General features: G+C 53.1%; 6 protein-coding genes across 6 annotated transcripts; all 6 read right to left on the bottom strand.

The window, feature by feature from the left end:
• Positions 1–303: 303 nt before the first annotated feature.
• Positions 304–1086, bottom strand: LOC132903615 (histone H2B). Its single transcript, XM_060952297.1, has one exon. The coding sequence runs from the start codon at positions 1025–1027 to the stop codon at positions 653–655; it is 375 nt and encodes a 124-aa protein (XP_060808280.1). The 5' UTR covers positions 1028–1086; the 3' UTR covers positions 304–652.
• A 591-nt stretch (positions 1087–1677) lies between these two features.
• On the bottom strand, positions 1678–2316 carry LOC132903668 (histone H2A). The gene has a single exon (XM_060952454.1). It carries the CDS (start codon positions 2244–2246, stop codon positions 1872–1874), a length of 375 nt encoding a protein of 124 aa, XP_060808437.1. The 5' UTR covers positions 2247–2316; the 3' UTR covers positions 1678–1871.
• Positions 2317–2569: 253 nt separating this feature from the next.
• Positions 2570–3799, bottom strand: LOC132903653 (histone H1B-like). The gene has a single exon (XM_060952412.1). It carries the CDS (start codon positions 3736–3738, stop codon positions 2986–2988), a length of 753 nt encoding a protein of 250 aa, XP_060808395.1. The 5' UTR covers positions 3739–3799; the 3' UTR covers positions 2570–2985.
• Positions 3800–12749: 8950 nt separating this feature from the next.
• On the bottom strand, positions 12750–13532 carry LOC106139563 (histone H2B). The gene has a single exon (XM_013341034.2). The coding sequence runs from the start codon at positions 13471–13473 to the stop codon at positions 13099–13101; it is 375 nt and encodes a 124-aa protein (XP_013196488.1). The 5' UTR covers positions 13474–13532; the 3' UTR covers positions 12750–13098.
• Positions 13533–14113: 581 nt separating this feature from the next.
• Positions 14114–14752, bottom strand: LOC132903610 (histone H2A). The gene has a single exon (XM_060952284.1). It carries the CDS (start codon positions 14680–14682, stop codon positions 14308–14310), a length of 375 nt encoding a protein of 124 aa, XP_060808267.1. The 5' UTR covers positions 14683–14752; the 3' UTR covers positions 14114–14307.
• A 565-nt stretch (positions 14753–15317) lies between these two features.
• LOC132903607 (histone H1B-like) lies at positions 15318–16235 on the bottom strand. The gene has a single exon (XM_060952281.1). The coding sequence runs from the start codon at positions 16172–16174 to the stop codon at positions 15422–15424; it is 753 nt and encodes a 250-aa protein (XP_060808264.1). The 5' UTR covers positions 16175–16235; the 3' UTR covers positions 15318–15421.
• Positions 16236–17613: the final 1378 nt, after the last annotated feature.

Below are 17613 nucleotides of genomic sequence, written 5' to 3'. Positions count from 1 at the left end.
CCGCACGCGGGTACCGACCGAACTGAAGTGATCCGAATTAACAGATTCTAGCGCGTTTTATACGAACACGTAGCATCGACTGGTAGTATACTACCGAATGGTAATATGGTGAACGCCCCCCCCCCCCCCCCCCCCTCTCCTGTCTCCCTCTCTCTCTGTCGTGCGCGTGTAGTATTTTACGAAATATGTAGTATTATTTAGAATAATAATATTTTCCTTTGCGGGGTAGACACAGCGAACAATTGTAATATTTGCGTATATATATATTTTTTTTGTGTATAACAACAAACATTTGTTGTTCGATCATGATATCATGCGTGTTTTTTACTTTTATTATTATTACTCCGAATTATAAGTCTGAGGTTGGTACGACGTATTAAGTCGAGAAGAAACATTCAGTGAATTATGACAAATGTTATGGCCCTGAAAAGGGCCTTTTGGATGTAGGTATATTATACACGCGTGTGCGTGCGCGCGTGCGTGCGTATATGCTGTGCTGCCATTCTGCATCCATTCAAATATTTCGCCCGTCCGATCCCATCCACTACCTGACCCAACCGTGAAGGGGTAGGTGATGTGTAGGAGCAAACAAAACAAAACACTTCGACGGACACACGTTAGCAAACACACACACACACTATATATAAATCATCTACTTGGAGCTGGTGTACTTGGTGACCGCCTTGGTGCCTTCACTGACGGCGTGCTTGGCGAGCTCACCGGGCAGGAGAAGCCTCACGGAAGTCTGCACCTCCCTCGATGTGATCGTTGACCTCTTGTTGTAGTGGGCCAGGCGGGAAGCCTCGGCGGCGATTCGCTCGAAGATGTCGTTCACGAACGAGTTCATGATGGACATCGCCTTGCTGGATATACCGGTGTCCGGGTGCACCTGCTTCAGCACTTTGTAAATGTAGATGGCGTAGCTCTCCTTCCTCTTGTGCTTCTTCTTCTTTTTGTCAGTCTTGGAGATGTTCTTCTGGGCTTTGCCAGATTTCTTGGCGGCCTTGCCACTGGTCTTGGGCGGCATTTTTCTTTGTTATAAAATGCGTGCGTAACGTCACTAGCGCGAGATCTAGAAACCGAGATGTCTCGTGTGGTGCCCGAATTTTTGATAAATTTTTAATATATGTCCGTCGTCTGCAGTCAAACAGTGTAATGGTCACAGCGTATATCGGCCAATAGGAAAGTCGGCGTAGTCGCGTCGGGCACGCCTCGAATCATTCCCCTCCCCCCTCTCCCTTCCCCTCCCCTCCGCCAATAGTGCAAAGAAAGTGAGATAAAGATAGGTAAAAAAAAAAAAAGGAGGTAGGTAAAAAAAAAAAAAAAAAAAAAAAAAAAAAAAGTAGGTAGGTAGGTAGGTAGGTAGGTAGGTGATACCTAGTTTAGGTTATCCCTTGTTACGTTAGGTTAGGTTAGGTTTGCATAATATGTAATAGGTAGGTAGCGAACTAGGTAGAGGTAGATAAGACTTGACAAAGTATTTTTGACAGGCAGACTCGTGTAAAGCCCGTTTATTTATTCTTGCTGAGCCAGCAACTGAGTAAGTAAGTGAATCGTACGTTGTGTTTTAGAATGATTAGCTTTGTTGACTTTGGTTTATCAAAAGTGAAACTGTTTTTAACGCATAAGAATCATATTGTGGCCCTGAAAAGGGCCTTTTTGTCTTTTCATTCCGAGTTAGCAAGTCGACGCACCCGGCGACCACGTAAGAGTCCATCCATCCATCCATCCATCCATCCATATCGGGCCTCGGATTGTTGTTGAGCAAGTACGTATATGTGTGTGTGTGTGTGCGTGTGCACATACAATACAAAATACATACAATAAAAACAACAACAAAATAGAGGAACGAACGAACGAAAGTGGACAACTTACGCCTTCTTCTCGGTCTTCTTGGGCAAAAGCACCGCCTGGATGTTGGGCAGTACACCGCCCTGAGCGATGGTCACACCGGAGAGCAGTTTGTTCAATTCTTCGTCATTGCGGATGGCCAATTGAAGATGTCTAGGTATGATCCTGGTCTTCTTGTTGTCTCTGGCGGCGTTGCCGGCCAACTCGAGCACTTCGGCGGCCAGGTATTCCATCACGGCGGCGAGGTAAACAGGAGCGCCGGCACCGACGCGTTCGGCGTAGTTGCCCTTGCGTAGCAGCCTGTGAATACGGCCCACGGGAAACTGGAGACCGGCACGATTGGAACGCGACTTTGCCTTCCCCTTCACTTTTCCACCTTTACCGCGTCCAGACATTTTTCGAAGATTGAATTGGTACAGTTAGTAAACAAACAAACAAACGTTGTTGTGACAACGGACGACGACGTTAAAATGAGCGTACGCGGACGGGGTATGCTTTTATTATATACACCCGTGCGTTGATCTTTATCGTACAATGAACGAAGTTACCAACATCGAGTGGTGGGGATGTGAACGAACGAACTAACGGACAATGTCTACCTATTTTTATTTATTTACTTTTTTTTCTTTCCCTACTCACTATTACGTTACGTTATATTATACATATCATCATGAGCTAGCTAGCTAGCTAGCTAGCTAGCTAATAACGCAGTCAGGTAATGAAATATATATCTGAATGTTCATGCGTTTGTATATTTTTATTTATTTATTTATTTTTTTTATTTAACACTCTCTCTCTTCTTCTTCATCAATACTTACGTAAGAAGCGATACTTACACTCGTCTCACAAGGTAGGTCGACGACACACAGACATGTGTTATTATTGTTGTTGTACAAAGAAACATACACATTGAACCATATGTTAGCCCTGAAAAGGGCTTTTTGTTAGGCGCGAAAGGGCACCATGCACACAACGGTGCACGCTTTTTCCCACCCACCCCGACCTCTTCTTCTTCGACGACGTCCGTCTTCGTGGTAGTTGTTGTCGTTGTTTCTGCAAGCAACTAGCAGTAAACAAACGGCGGAGAGATAAAGAGAGCGGCGGTATATACCAGGTACATACACAGGTAGGGATTTACTTCTTTGACGCGGCCGCTTTCTTTGCTGCGGGCTTCTTGGGTGTTGTGGCGGCCTTCTTCGGCTTGGGCGCTTTCGGTTTCTTCGTAGGGGGTTTGGCAGTTTTCTTCGCCTTCGGCGCGGCAGCGGCCTTGGCCCTCGCGGGCGCGGCCGCCGCGGCCTTCTTGGCCGCCGCGGGCTTCTTCTTGGCCGCGGCCGCAGCCTTCTTGTCCTTAGCGGTGGCGGCGGACGAGGCCGCCTTGCCGCCGGCCGCCTTCGACGGCGACGAAGACGCACCGCCGGCGGAGGCGGCCTTCTTCGCCTTGGAGGAGGACGCGGACGCGGCGGATCCCTTCTTCGATTTGGCGCCGGCCGCGGACGCGGACCTCTTGGTGCCCGCCGCACCGCCGGCCGGTTTCTTGGACGATGACGATTTGGATTCCAATTTGAACGATCCCGACGCACCTTTGCCCTTGGTCTGGATCAGTGCTCCGGATTCGACGGCGCTCTTCAAATATTTCCTTATGAACGGTGCCAATTTCTCGGCGTCGACTTTGTATTGGGCCGCTATGTATTTCTTAATGGCCTGCAGGGACGATCCGCTCCTCTCCTTCAACTCCTTGATGGCGCTGTTGACCATCTCCGATGTCTTCGGGTGGGTCGGTTTGGCTTTCGCCTTCTTGACACCGCCCGCCGCGGCAGACGCCTTAGGCTGCTTCTTCGCCGGCGTAGCCGGTGCCGGTGCCTCGGAAGCTACAGCTGTGTCTGCCATATTATTGTTAATATTTATTTATTTCACTTAATACACACACGCGCAAACAACAAACAAACACGGGAATTGTTAAATGAACAGTGTTAAAGTCGACGGGCGCGTGCGAACATTTCGTTCGCATCGAGTAATACCGTAACGAGAACCGGTGTGCCGCGAAACGTTTTCTCATACGAGAGCTTCCAACTTTTCACTAACTAAGTTCGGAAAATATTAATTTTCCATAATAATAATGCGCTCGGAAGGCACATTGAACACGTATAATGTATATTATTGAGTTTATCCACGTGCACATGTGATTTTAATCACACCGATGAATAGTGATCCCGAGTTATAGACGTTTATTTTCACAGTAATATATCGGACCAGAGCTCGGGTCATGTTCAAAAGTTGTTTTTCATTATAAAACCTAATAATGTACGCAATTAGTGTCCCCAGGTAAAAAGCTAAGATATCATTGTTCACCCTTGTTAATATATAATATGTATAAATATTATATTTGACAATTTTGAAGCTTGTCAAGTCCACGTTGGTAAAACACGCAAAGTGCGAGCTCTCGGAGAGCGAGCGTCTAGTCTCTTTCTCGATGTAAAAGCATGTAATTATTATTATATTTGTGTAATTATTATATGATAATAAATAATAGTCGGGCAGTCGGGCGAGAGAAAAGAATGCGGGGATGCGGAGTGTTTTTTTTTCTTCTTTTTGTTGTTGTAACGAGTAGGTACCTACCTAGTGCATTATGTGCGTCGTAGTATCGTCTACATACTACCTACTAATTGATGTGCGGTGTGTGCAGTGGCAGTGGCAGTTGCAATATTTTTATTAGGTCAGTCAGTCAGTCAGTCAGTCAGTCAGTGTATAGAGTGTCGTCGGCGGCGGGAGATGGATGGATGGATGGATCCAGATTACTGAGGAGACAATATCATAATATTAAGTAACGTGAGGAGGTGGCCAGTGTCGGGTGTGAAGTCAAATTTAACAAAGTTTTTACGTCTTGGAAGTGACTGGACAGATTGCAAATCATTTGAACTGTTTGTGTGTAGCGAAAATTGTGTTTGTTTTGTTGAAAAAAGATAAAGTGTGTGTGCTGCATGCATAATGAACGGTCGACACGATAAGTGACATCAGAAACGGTTTTAACAACAACAAATTCAACGATACTTTTGCGGCCCTGAAAAGGGCCTTTTTGTTTAATTGTTTGTTTCGTTTGTTTACTCGCTTGCAGAGATCGAGCGAGCGAGAAACACGAGACACGCACACGGCACACCTTAACCGCCGAAACCGTACAACGTACGTCCCTGGCGCTTCAGAGCGTAGACCACGTCCATGGCGGTGACGGTCTTCCTCTTGGCGTGCTCGGTGTAAGTGACAGCGTCGCGGATGACGTTCTCGAGGAACACCTTGAGAACACCGCGGGTCTCTTCGTATATCAGACCGGAGATACGCTTGACGCCGCCTCTGCGAGCCAAACGACGGATGGCCGGTTTGGTGATACCCTGGATGTTATCACGGAGCACCTTCCTGTGGCGTTTAGCTCCTCCCTTTCCAAGACCTTTGCCTCCTTTACCGCGACCGGTCATCTTGTTGTAGATTGATTCGATGAGATTGTTAAACACAAAGACGCGCACGCGCAAACACGACTTGTCGACGAATGGTAAATTTTCAGGTTTGATTTTCTACTTTTATATACACTAGCAACGCGAAGGAGGGGGTAGGGGTGGGGAGGCGAGGGGGGCCCCTCAACGGCCAACCAATAGAAGAACGAGCGCGCGTTAATAAAAAAAAAAAAAAAAAAAATATTAATAATAATATACGAGAATATTAAATAAAAAGAAAAACAAAAAAAAAAAAAAAATAATAATAAATAAATACGTACACGCACATTATTATTATTCCATACTAGCTTTCATTCGCAGTCGCAACAGTAGGTTAGGTATTATAAAGATTTTGTATGTTTTTTTTTTTTTTTTTTTTTTTTTTTTTACATACATAACAATATGTTGCTGCGTGTATGTGGTGGTAAGGAAGTAGTTACATGATAATAATATATGTGTTCATTAATTACGCAGGTAGGTGGTGGTGGTGGTGGGAACTAACTCATCGTACCAAGAAACATGTATCAGTTTGAATCGTGTGTGGCCCTGAAAAGGGCCGTTTGTAAATGCGAGCGGCGACGTTCCAGTTCTAGTGTCACGTTGCGATCATGATCATGTAATGGTCATGAACATGACGAGATCGGACACACAACAACGGGAATCACCACCAGACTCCTCTACACGCTTAAGCGCGTTCTCCTCTGATCCTGCGCGCCAACTGGATGTCCTTGGGCATGATGGTGACGCGTTTCGCGTGAATGGCGCACAGGTTGGTGTCCTCGAAGAGGCCCACCAGATACGCCTCGCTCGCTTCCTGGAGAGCCATCACTGCCGAACTCTGGAATCTGAGATCGGTCTTGAAGTCCTGAGCGATTTCACGTACGAGACGCTGGAACGGCAACTTGCGGATCAGAAGCTCGGTACTCTTCTGGTAACGACGGATCTCACGGAGTGCAACTGTTCCGGGCCTGTAGCGATGCGGCTTCTTGACACCGCCGGTTGCGGGCGCGCTCTTACGAGCCGCCTTAGTGGCGAGCTGTTTACGCGGAGCTTTACCTCCGGTCGATTTACGGGCCGTCTGCTTAGTACGAGCCATCCTTGTTGTTCGTAGAAAGTATCAACGGAAGAACGATTACAAAACACACCAAGTACGTACACACGACCGCACGCGGGTACCGACCGAACTGAAGTGATCCGAATTAGGTCGTGGGTCTTCCTGCATTTCCGCCGTAGGCGGAAATGTGGGGTAGCTGTTCAGGGATTGTGGCCCTCTTCAGCGGATGTCTGCGCTGCCTGCAACGGCAGGCAGGTCACGAGCGTGGCCGTGGCGGCCACTAATGAGGTCTTCCTCTTCCTGCGGGGTCAACGGGCGCCGCGGGTGCGGCGCCTGCAGTGGTGTTCGCTGTGAAAATGGCTTCTCTCGGCGATGGCCAGTGTCTTCGGTCCGGCGGGCGAGCGTGGAGTGGCGCGATACCCACAAGGTGCGGGTGCGCCGACCTGTCCGCCCTGCCGAACATATCGCCGGCCAGACGCGAGATGAACGCGTCCAGGCCCTCCCATTTGAGGTCCCGCTGGATCGTCGCGTTCCTCACGTACCGTGGGGCCCTGACGATGTCGCGGAGACATTGGTTCTCTTGAGCACGGAGACGTTGCCTGTTTGTCTCCGCGACATAGGCGTACCACGCCTGGGCTGCGTACGTGAGGCGGGATCTGACGTAGGTTTTGTAGATCCCGAGCTTCGTCTTCAGCGGGAGGCTGGAGGAGAGGACTGGACGCAGTCTTCCCCTGGCCATCTTCACAGTTTGCACCACTGAATCGACGTGGGTCTTCAGGCGAAGTCCACGGTCGATCTTGACCCCGAGGTAGGTGACGTGTGGCTGCCACGCCACGTCCTTCCCGAAGAGCTTCAGCGGCGGCGGTGGGGCGGCGTTCCCGGAGATAATGGCCTGCGTTTTCGCCACGTTCACCGACAGTCTCCACTTTTGGAGCCAATCTGGCAGGGCGTCGAGTGCCTTTTGGAGCTTCTTGGCGGCGTGCTTCGCGTTTATGGATTTCGCGAAGTACGCCGCGTCGTCGGCGTATAGAGCCAGCTTGGCTCCATCGGCGACCGGGATGTCGTCGGTGTACGCAGCGTAGCAGGCCGGGCTCAGGCAGCTGCCCTGAGGAACGCCAGCCCGGACGGGTTTCTCCGAAGAAACGGCGTCTTCGACCGCCACCCTGATCTTCCGCTCGTTCAGGAAGGAGGCCACAATCCTTGTCAGTCTTCTGGGAAGTTGGCTCTTCGACAGTTTGTACAGCAACCCCTCGTGCCATACTCTGTCGAAGGCCTTCTCGTTGTCGAGGAGCACGACAGCCACGGTCTCCTTGCGATTGGCAGCAGCTGAGATCTCGCCAAGGAGTCTGGCGATCTGGAGCGTCGTAGAGTGTTCGGGCCGGAACCCGAACTGCTCGGCGCGCGGCGTGATGTGCGGCAGTATGAGGCCGAGCAGCAGTTTTTCGAACACCTTCGAGAGGGCGCTGAGAAGCGTGATGGGCCGGTAGCTCTCAGGCTTGCGGAGGTCCTTCCCCGGCTTGGGCAAGAGGATCACCCTTCCGGTTTTCCATATGGTCGGGTAGTGGCCCGAGCGCAGAATGCCGTTGAAGAGGCGCGTCACCGCCGTGATGAATCCCGGCGGTAGGTGGCGAAGCGCCTCATTCGTGACGTTGTCTGCGCCCGGGGCTTTCCTGGGCTTCAGCTTCAGGATGGTCCTCTTGACCTGGCCGGGAGTGAAGAATACCGCATCCTCAAGCTCCGGCACTGGCTCCGCAAGGTACTCCCGAAGGTGCTCGACGACGCTGTCGTGGTGGGCCTGGTCCACGATCGGGTTCGGCGTGAACTGACGCTCCAGATGCTCGGCGAAGATCTCAGCTCTGTCTTCGGCCTTGAACCGTGGGAGGCCATCGGCTGCCAGCAGCGGCCGGACGGGTTGTGGCACGCCCGACAACTGCCGGCAGAGGCGGTGAACGGAGGGGATATCACCGCCTACCGATAAGAGGTGGTTCTCCCACGATCTGGCTGCGTGCTCCTCTAGTTTGTTCTTGATTGTCTCCACCAGCTTGTTCAGGTCGGCTTTGAGTGTTGGGCAGCGAGTACTCATCCACAGCCTCCGCATTCTTCGCTTCCGCTCCAGCAGCGCGGTGAGGTGCGCCGGGAGCGGCTCGGGTTTGGCGGTGGCCGGCACGGGGGTCCGTGCGGCGTCGAGCGCGTGCTGGATGCTGCGGGTGATGGCACTCGCCGCAAGCTCGACCTCTTCGCTGGTGGAGACCCGCTTGAAGGCGACACTGGCCTTGTCGCCCACAATTTCGTCTTGGAAATGGTCCCATTTTATTTTGGATGTTCTCCTCGGCAGCGTGACCCTCGCCGGAAGGTCCCGGAGGATGAGAAGAACCGGCCGGTGATCTGACGGCAGGTCCGGGTAGACGTGCAGTGTTGGCAGCGCTGTCAGCCCTCTGTGGGCCACGATGTCGATGGTGTCGGAGCCTCCCAACGTGTCGGTGTGGGTGGGTTCGTCCGGCCCCAACAGCTCGAAGTCGTGGTCCACAGCGGCCTGATGAAGGATTCTTCCGCTTCGGTTGATCCTCGTGGAGTTCCAGGCTGTGTGCTTGGCGTTAAAGTCGCCAGCCACAAGCGTTGGCGTGGTAGTGTTCAGTAGGGACCAGAGCTCGTTGGTGTCGAGCTTGGCCCCTGGCGGTATGTATGCAGCAAACAGCCGCAGCTCGCGGCCGGCGACGCTGATGAGCACGCCGAGGGCGTACATCGTCTGGAACTCCACGTGGGGGATGGGCTGATGAATGATGTTGCGCTTCACCAACACTGCAAGTCCCCGGTAGGCGTATCCACTGACCGGGCTCTTCTCATCCTTCCGGTATGTGATGTAGTTTGGGATGCCAAACTTTTGGTCATCCCGCAGGTGGGTCTCGCTGACGAGGAGAACATCGATGTGCTGCTCCCGGAGGAAGTTGGCCAGCAAGTATTTCTTCCTCCGGAGCGATTCTGCGTTCCAGTACACGATCCTCAGAGGCGTACCATCCATAATTAAAGGTTAGGGGTGGGTACGCCTCTGAGGGGGGCCGCGGGGACGAGGGCGGCCAGCAGTGCCTGCATCTGCTGCACCGACTGCACCAGCGCGTAGAAGTGCTCCGGTGGGATCGGCGCAGCCGAGGCAGGCGCGGGAACGGTTTGAGGTGCCGGGGGAGGCGGCACGGTTGCAGCCGCTTCTTCCTCCGCCACGGGGGCAGAGCTCACGGCGGCGGCATTCTTCTTCTTCTTCTTCTTCCTTTTCTTTTTCGGGAGCTCTGCTCCCCTGGCGGTCGGTGGGTTGGCGGGGGCCATCAGTGAGGCCTCTGCTGCTTCGGTTGTGGTGTTCTGAGGCGTGGGGGCGGTTCCGCTGCGAGCGACCGGGCCAGCCCGTCTGTTTCTGGCCTCGCGCCGCAGCACCGGGCACGAGGAGTGGTTTGCCGGGTGCGGTCCACCGCAGTTGGCGCAGGTGGCGGGCTGGTCCAATGGCCGCTCGCAGTCCGTGGCCTTGTGGGGCCCTCCGCAGCGCACGCAGACGGTTGCTCGGTGGCAGTTGACCGACGAGTGTCGGAACAACTGACATCTGTGGCACTGGGCGGGTCCCTGTTTTCCCCTCCACGCCTCCACCTTCAGGGTCGGCCAGTGAAGGATCTCTTTCACCGTGAATACCTCCTGGCAGTTCTGTGTTCTGGCCAGGAGGGCGAAGAAGACACATCCGGGGCGATCTCCCCTGCCCCGGATGGCTTTGATGGCTTCCACGGTGAAGCCCTTCTCCTCCAGGTCTTCTTTAAGCGCGGCCTCCTCCGTGTCGGGCGGCAGCCCGCGGATGGCCACCTTCAGGGGACGGTCCGACGGCAACGAATATGAGTGCCATTGGACGTCCAGAGTGTTGATATATCTCTGGACTGTCCTATATTCGTTGCCGTCCTTTGGCGTAAAGTGCACGCCTCTTCCGCGTGCGACGGCGGCCGGCGAGCGTCCCAGCAGTCGGCTAATTTCCCTGAAATGGACCACCCAGTTGGGCAGGTGGTCCACACAGATCCTTGGGTAGCGCGGCTCCCGGGGCGCTTGTGCCGTCGGCGGGGCGGCTGAGGCGGCAGCGGCGGCGGCGGCGGCGGTGGCGGTGGCTGCGAGGGCTGCGGTTCCAGAGGAGGCCACAGCTGTGGTCGAACTGGAGGCGGCAGGTGTTGAAGTGGTGGGCGGGGCGCGAGGCACTGCTCCCCGTTGTGCCCCCTTCCGTTGTGGCAAGGGGGCTCCGGCGCTAGCCGCTACCCGGGCGAATGATACCGCGGGAGCGGCCAGCGAGGGCGGCGCGCGTTGGGCGGATGCTTGGGCGGGCGCTTGGGCGGGCGCCTGTGCGGACGTCTGGGCGGGCGGGCGGGCGGCCGCTAGGGCGGGCGCCTGGCTGGGCGGGTGGGCGGCCGCTAGGGCGGGCGCCTGGTTGGGCGGGCGGGCGGCCGCTAGGGCGGGCACCTGCTTGGGCGGGCGGGCGGCCGCTAGGGCGGGCGCTTGCTTGGGCGGGCGGGCGGCTGCCAGGGCGGGCGCTTGATTGGGCGGGCGGGCAGGTTCTTGGGCGGGCGGGCGGTCCACTGCATGGGCGGCCGCTTGGTTGAGCGGGCGGGCAGGTTCCTGGGCGGGCGGGCGGTCAGCTGCATGGGCGGCCGCTTGAGTGTGCGGATGTGTGGACGTCTGGGCAGGCGCAAGGGCGGAAGTCTGGGCGGACGCCTGGGCGGGCGCTCGGCTGGATGCCGCCCCCGCCGGTGCGCGGCGCGGGTCCCGGGATTGCCACCTCGGGATCGCGGACTTCCCGGCCGGCGGAGGCTTCATAGCGGCGGCGTCAGCGGCGGCGGCGGCGGCGGCGGCGGCGGCGGCCTCCGAGCCGCGGACCGACGCCATCGTCGCGGCGCGTTTTAATGGTCGGTCACGGGCGCCGGCTCCTGTCAGGTCCGTTGTCGACCCGGATGAAGAGGGTTCGGCTGTCGAACAGGACTCCTCCTCGCCCTCCCGCATGTCGAGGGCCCGGGGCTTCTTCGGTGTTTCAGGAGCGTCGTCCGTGGGGCTCCTTGCCCGCTTCAGGAGGGAGGAAATCACCTGCCTCCTTGGAGTTTCCATGTCGACCGGGGGGAGGGTGATCATCCCCCGTCTTGCGATATCTAAGGCCGCGAGATCATCCACCGATGGGGCGACCCCCCGCACCTCGTTTTCCTTCAGGCGGAGGTAGATCGCCATCCATTGCGCCATCCCCGGCGACAGCCAGTCGCCGTGCACTAAGCGGACGAGTACCTCCGCGTCCCTTCTCATCCATCCTTTAGGGGACAGATTCGCAAGGGGCGCGGGTAGGGATGCGGCGGCGAGGGCGGCGGTGGCGGCAGCGGCGGATTTGACTGCCGCGGAGACGGCTGCAGAGGCAGGAGCGGCGGCGGCTGGGGTGGCGGAGGTGGCGACGGCGGCGGCGGCGGTGGCGGTGGCGGCGTGGGTGGCGGCGGCGGCGGCGGCAAAGTAGGTGACGGCGTCAGCGGCATTTGCCACAAAAGTGCGGCTTTCAGTGACGGCGGCGGCGACGGCGGCAGTTGCATCAAGTGTCGCTGCGGTCGTCGTCGTCGCGGCGCTGGCTTGCGTTGCGGCGGCGGCGGTTACAATTGCAGTGTCAGCAGCGGCGCGGGCGGCGGCGGCGGGCGCAGGAAAGACGCCCGTCGGCGTAGCATACGCCGCTGGTGGCGTATGCAAGGCGATGTCGGGGGAGGGGTGCGGGGGACCCGCACCTACCCCTTCCCGGGGGGGGGGCTCCATTTCGGAGCCCGGACGACGCGCGGGAGTGGAGTCGCTCCCGAGCAGCCGAAGGAACAACGGGGCCGACTACCCAACCCCTTTTCACCGGTGAGACCCGCTGGTGGGAGGCCGGCTACTAGGGGGATGCGAGCAAATCAGTCCCGAAGTCCTGGCAGGGGTTTCCGCCGGGAGCTATCCTCTCCTACGCAAATATTGTTTGCGGGGTGTTGGGGGGGCGTGGCTACGTCTTCCCCAATCGCGGAAACAGAATCGGCTCGTACTCGTAGAAATTTCTTCGAAGCGACTGGCGAATCCTGATCCGAATTAACAGATTCTAGCGCGTTTTATACGAACACGTAGCATCGACTGGTAGTATACTACCGAATGGTAATATGGTGAACGCCCCCCCCCCCCCCCCCCCCTCTCCTGTCTCCCTCTCTCTCTGTCGTGCGCGTGTAGTATTTTACGAAATATGTAGTATTATTTAGAATAATAATATTTTCCTTTGCGGGGTAGACACAGCGAACAATTGTAATATTTGCGTATATATATATTTTTTTTGTGTATAACAACAAACATTTGTTGTTCGATCATGATATCATGCGTGTTTTTTACTTTTATTATTATTACTCCGAATTATAAGTCTGAGGTTGGTACGACGTATTAAGTCGAGAAGAAACATTCAGTGAATTATGACAAATGTTATGGCCCTGAAAAGGGCCTTTTGGATGTAGGTATATTATACACGCGTGTGCGTGCGCGCGTGCGTGCGTATATGCTGTGCTGCCATTCTGCATCCATTCAAATATTTCGCCCGTCCGATCCCATCCACTACCTGACCCAACCGTGAAGGGGTAGGTGATGTGTAGGAGCAAACAAAACAAAACACTTCGACGGACACACGTTAGCAAACACACACACACACTATATATAAATCATCTACTTGGAGCTGGTGTACTTGGTGACCGCCTTGGTGCCTTCACTGACGGCGTGCTTGGCGAGCTCACCGGGCAGGAGAAGCCTCACGGAAGTCTGCACCTCCCTCGATGTGATCGTTGACCTCTTGTTGTAGTGGGCCAGGCGGGAAGCCTCGGCGGCGATTCGCTCGAAGATGTCGTTCACGAACGAGTTCATGATGGACATCGCCTTGCTGGATATACCGGTGTCCGGGTGCACCTGCTTCAGCACTTTGTAAATGTAGATGGCGTAGCTCTCCTTCCTCTTGTGCTTCTTCTTCTTTTTGTCAGTCTTGGAGATGTTCTTCTGGGCTTTGCCAGATTTCTTGGCGGCCTTGCCACTGGTCTTGGGCGGCATTTTTCTTTGTTATAAAATGCGTGCGTAACGTCACTAGCGCGAGATCTAGAAACCGAGATGTCTCGTGTGGTGCCCGAATTTTTGATAAATTTTTAATATATGTCCGTCGTCTGCAGTCAAACAGTGTAATGGTCACAGCGTATATCGGCCAATAGGAAAGTCGGCGTAGTCGCGTCGGGCACGCCTCGAATCATTCCCCTCCCCCCTCTCCCTTCCCCTCCCCTCCGCCAATAGTGCAAAGAAAGTGAGATAAAGATAGGTAAAAAAAAAAAAAGGAGGTAGGTAAAAAAAAAAAAAAAAAAAAAAAAAAAAAAAAAGTAGGTAGGTAGGTAGGTGATACCTAGTTTAGGTTATCCCTTGTTACGTTAGGTTAGGTTAGGTTTGCATAATATGTAATAGGTAGGTAGCGAACTAGGTAGAGGTAGATAAGACTTGACAAAGTATTTTTGACAGGCAGACTCGTGTAAAGCCCGTTTATTTATTCTTGCTGAGCCAGCAACTGAGTAAGTAAGTGAATCGTACGTTGTGTTTTAGAATGATTAGCTTTGTTGACTTTGGTTTATCAAAAGTGAAACTGTTTTTAACGCATAAGAATCATATTGTGGCCCTGAAAAGGGCCTTTTTGTCTTTTCATTCCGAGTTAGCAAGTCGACGCACCCGGCGACCACGTAAGAGTCCATCCATCCATCCATCCATCCATCCATATCGGGCCTCGGATTGTTGTTGAGCAAGTACGTATATGTGTGTGTGTGTGTGCGTGTGCACATACAATACAAAATACATACAATAAAAACAACAACAAAATAGAGGAACGAACGAACGAAAGTGGACAACTTACGCCTTCTTCTCGGTCTTCTTGGGCAAAAGCACCGCCTGGATGTTGGGCAGTACACCGCCCTGAGCGATGGTCACACCGGAGAGCAGTTTGTTCAATTCTTCGTCATTGCGGATGGCCAATTGAAGATGTCTAGGTATGATCCTGGTCTTCTTGTTGTCTCTGGCGGCGTTGCCGGCCAACTCGAGCACTTCGGCGGCCAGGTATTCCATCACGGCGGCGAGGTAAACAGGAGCGCCGGCACCGACGCGTTCGGCGTAGTTGCCCTTGCGTAGCAGCCTGTGAATACGGCCCACGGGAAACTGGAGACCGGCACGATTGGAACGCGACTTTGCCTTCCCCTTCACTTTTCCACCTTTACCGCGTCCAGACATTTTTCGAAGATTGAATTGGTACAGTTAGTAAACAAACAAACAAACGTTGTTGTGACAACGGACGACGACGTTAAAATGAGCGTACGCGGACGGGGTATGCTTTTATTATATACACCCGTGCGTTGATCTTTATCGTACAATGAACGAAGTTACCAACATCGAGTGGTGGGGATGTGAACGAACGAACTAACGGACAATGTCTACCTATTTTTATTTATTTACTTTTTTTTCTTTCCCTACTCACTATTACGTTACGTTATATTATACATATCATCATGAGCTAGCTAGCTAGCTAGCTAGCTAGCTAATAACGCAGTCAGGTAATGAAATATATATCTGAATGTTCATGCGTTTGTATATTTTTATTTATTTATTTATTTTTTTTATTTAACACTCTCTCTCTTCTTCTTCATCAATACTTACGTAAGAAGCGATACTTACACTCGTCTCACAAGGTAGGTCGACGACACACAGACATGTGTTATTATTGTTGTTGTACAAAGAAACATACACATTGAACCATATGTTAGCCCTGAAAAGGGCTTTTTGTTAGGCGCGAAAGGGCACCATGCACACAACGGTGCACGCTTTTTCCCACCCACCCCGACCTCTTCTTCTTCGACGACGTCCGTCTTCGTGGTAGTTGTTGTCGTTGTTTCTGCAAGCAACTAGCAGTAAACAAACGGCGGAGAGATAAAGAGAGCGGCGGTATATACCAGGTACATACACAGGTAGGGATTTACTTCTTTGACGCGGCCGCTTTCTTTGCTGCGGGCTTCTTGGGTGTTGTGGCGGCCTTCTTCGGCTTGGGCGCTTTCGGTTTCTTCGTAGGGGGTTTGGCAGTTTTCTTCGCCTTCGGCGCGGCAGCGGCCTTGGCCCTCGCGGGCGCGGCCGCCGCGGCCTTCTTGGCCGCCGCGGGCTTCTTCTTGGCCGCGGCCGCAGCCTTCTTGTCCTTAGCGGTGGCGGCGGACGAGGCCGCCTTGCCGCCGGCCGCCTTCGACGGCGACGAAGACGCACCGCCGGCGGAGGCGGCCTTCTTCGCCTTGGAGGAGGACGCGGACGCGGCGGATCCCTTCTTCGATTTGGCGCCGGCCGCGGACGCGGACCTCTTGGTGCCCGCCGCACCGCCGGCCGGTTTCTTGGACGATGACGATTTGGATTCCAATTTGAACGATCCCGACGCACCTTTGCCCTTGGTCTGGATCAGTGCTCCGGATTCGACGGCGCTCTTCAAATATTTCCTTATGAACGGTGCCAATTTCTCGGCGTCGACTTTGTATTGGGCCGCTATGTATTTCTTAATGGCCTGCAGGGACGATCCGCTCCTCTCCTTCAACTCCTTGATGGCGCTGTTGACCATCTCCGATGTCTTCGGGTGGGTCGGTTTGGCTTTCGCCTTCTTGACACCGCCCGCCGCGGCAGACGCCTTAGGCTGCTTCTTCGCCGGCGTAGCCGGTGCCGGTGCCTCGGAAGCTACAGCTGTGTCTGCCATATTATTGTTAATATTTATTTATTTCACTTAATACACACACGCGCAAACAACAAACAAACACGGGAATTGTTAAATGAACAGTGTTAAAGTCGACGGGCGCGTGCGAACATTTCGTTCGCATCGAGTAATACCGTAACGAGAACCGGTGTGCCGCGAAACGTTTTCTCATACGAGAGCTTCCAACTTTTCACTAACTAAGTTCGGAAAATATTAATTTTCCATAATAATAATGCGCTCGGAAGGCACATTGAACACGTATAATGTATATTATTGAGTTTATCCACGTGCACATGTGATTTTAATCACACCGATGAATAGTGATCCCGAGTTATAGACGTTTATTTTCACAGTAATATATCGGACCAGAGCTCGGGTCATGTTCAAAAGTTGTTTTTCATTATAAAACCTAATAATGTACGCAATTAGTGTCCCCAGGTAAAAAGCTAAGATATCATTGTTCACCCTTGTTAATATATAATATGTATAAATATTATATTTGACAATTTTGAAGCTTGTCAAGTCCACGTTGGTAAAACACGCAAAGTGCGAGCTCTCGGAGAGCGAGCGTCTAGTCTCTTTCTCGATGTAAAAGCATGTAATTATTATTATATTTGTGTAATTATTATATGATAATAAATAATAGTCGGGCAGTCGGGCGAGAGAAAAGAATGCGGGGATGCGGAGTGTTTTTTTTTCTTCTTTTTGTTGTTGTAACGAGTAGGTACCTACCTAGTGCATTATGTGCGTCGTAGTATCGTCTACATACTACCTACTAATTGATGTGCGGTGTGTGCAGTGGCAGTGGCAGTTGCAATATTTTTATTAGGTCAGTCAGTCAGTCAGTCAGTCAGTCAGTGTATAGAGTGTCGTCGGCGGCGGGAGATGGATGGATGGATGGATCCAGATTACTGAGGAGACAATATCATAATATTAAGTAACGTGAGGAGGTGGCCAGTGTCGGGTGTGAAGTCAAATTTAACAAAGTTTTTACGTCTTGGAAGTGACTGGACAGATTGCAAATCATTTGAACTGTTTGTGTGTAGCGAAAATTGTGTTTGTTTTGTTGAAAAAAGATAAAGTGTGTGTGCTGCATGCATAATGAACGGTCGACACGATAAGTGACATCAGAAACGGTTTTAACAACAACAAATTCAACGATACTTTTGCGGCCCTGAAAAGGGCCTTTTTGTTTAATTGTTTGTTTCGTTTGTTTACTCGCTTGCAGAGATCGAGCGAGCGAGAAACACGAGACACGCACACGGCACACCTTAACCGCCGAAACCGTACAACGTACGTCCCTGGCGCTTCAGAGCGTAGACCACGTCCATGGCGGTGACGGTCTTCCTCTTGGCGTGCTCGGTGTAAGTGACAGCGTCGCGGATGACGTTCTCGAGGAACACCTTGAGAACACCGCGGGTCTCTTCGTATATCAGACCGGA

The sequence above is a fragment of the Amyelois transitella genome, chromosome 28 (genome assembly GCF_032362555.1).
Source record: "Amyelois transitella isolate CPQ chromosome 28, ilAmyTran1.1, whole genome shotgun sequence".
Classification (NCBI taxonomy): domain Eukaryota; kingdom Metazoa; phylum Arthropoda; class Insecta; order Lepidoptera; family Pyralidae; genus Amyelois; species Amyelois transitella.
This window is presented reverse-complemented; position numbering and strand designations above follow the sequence as displayed.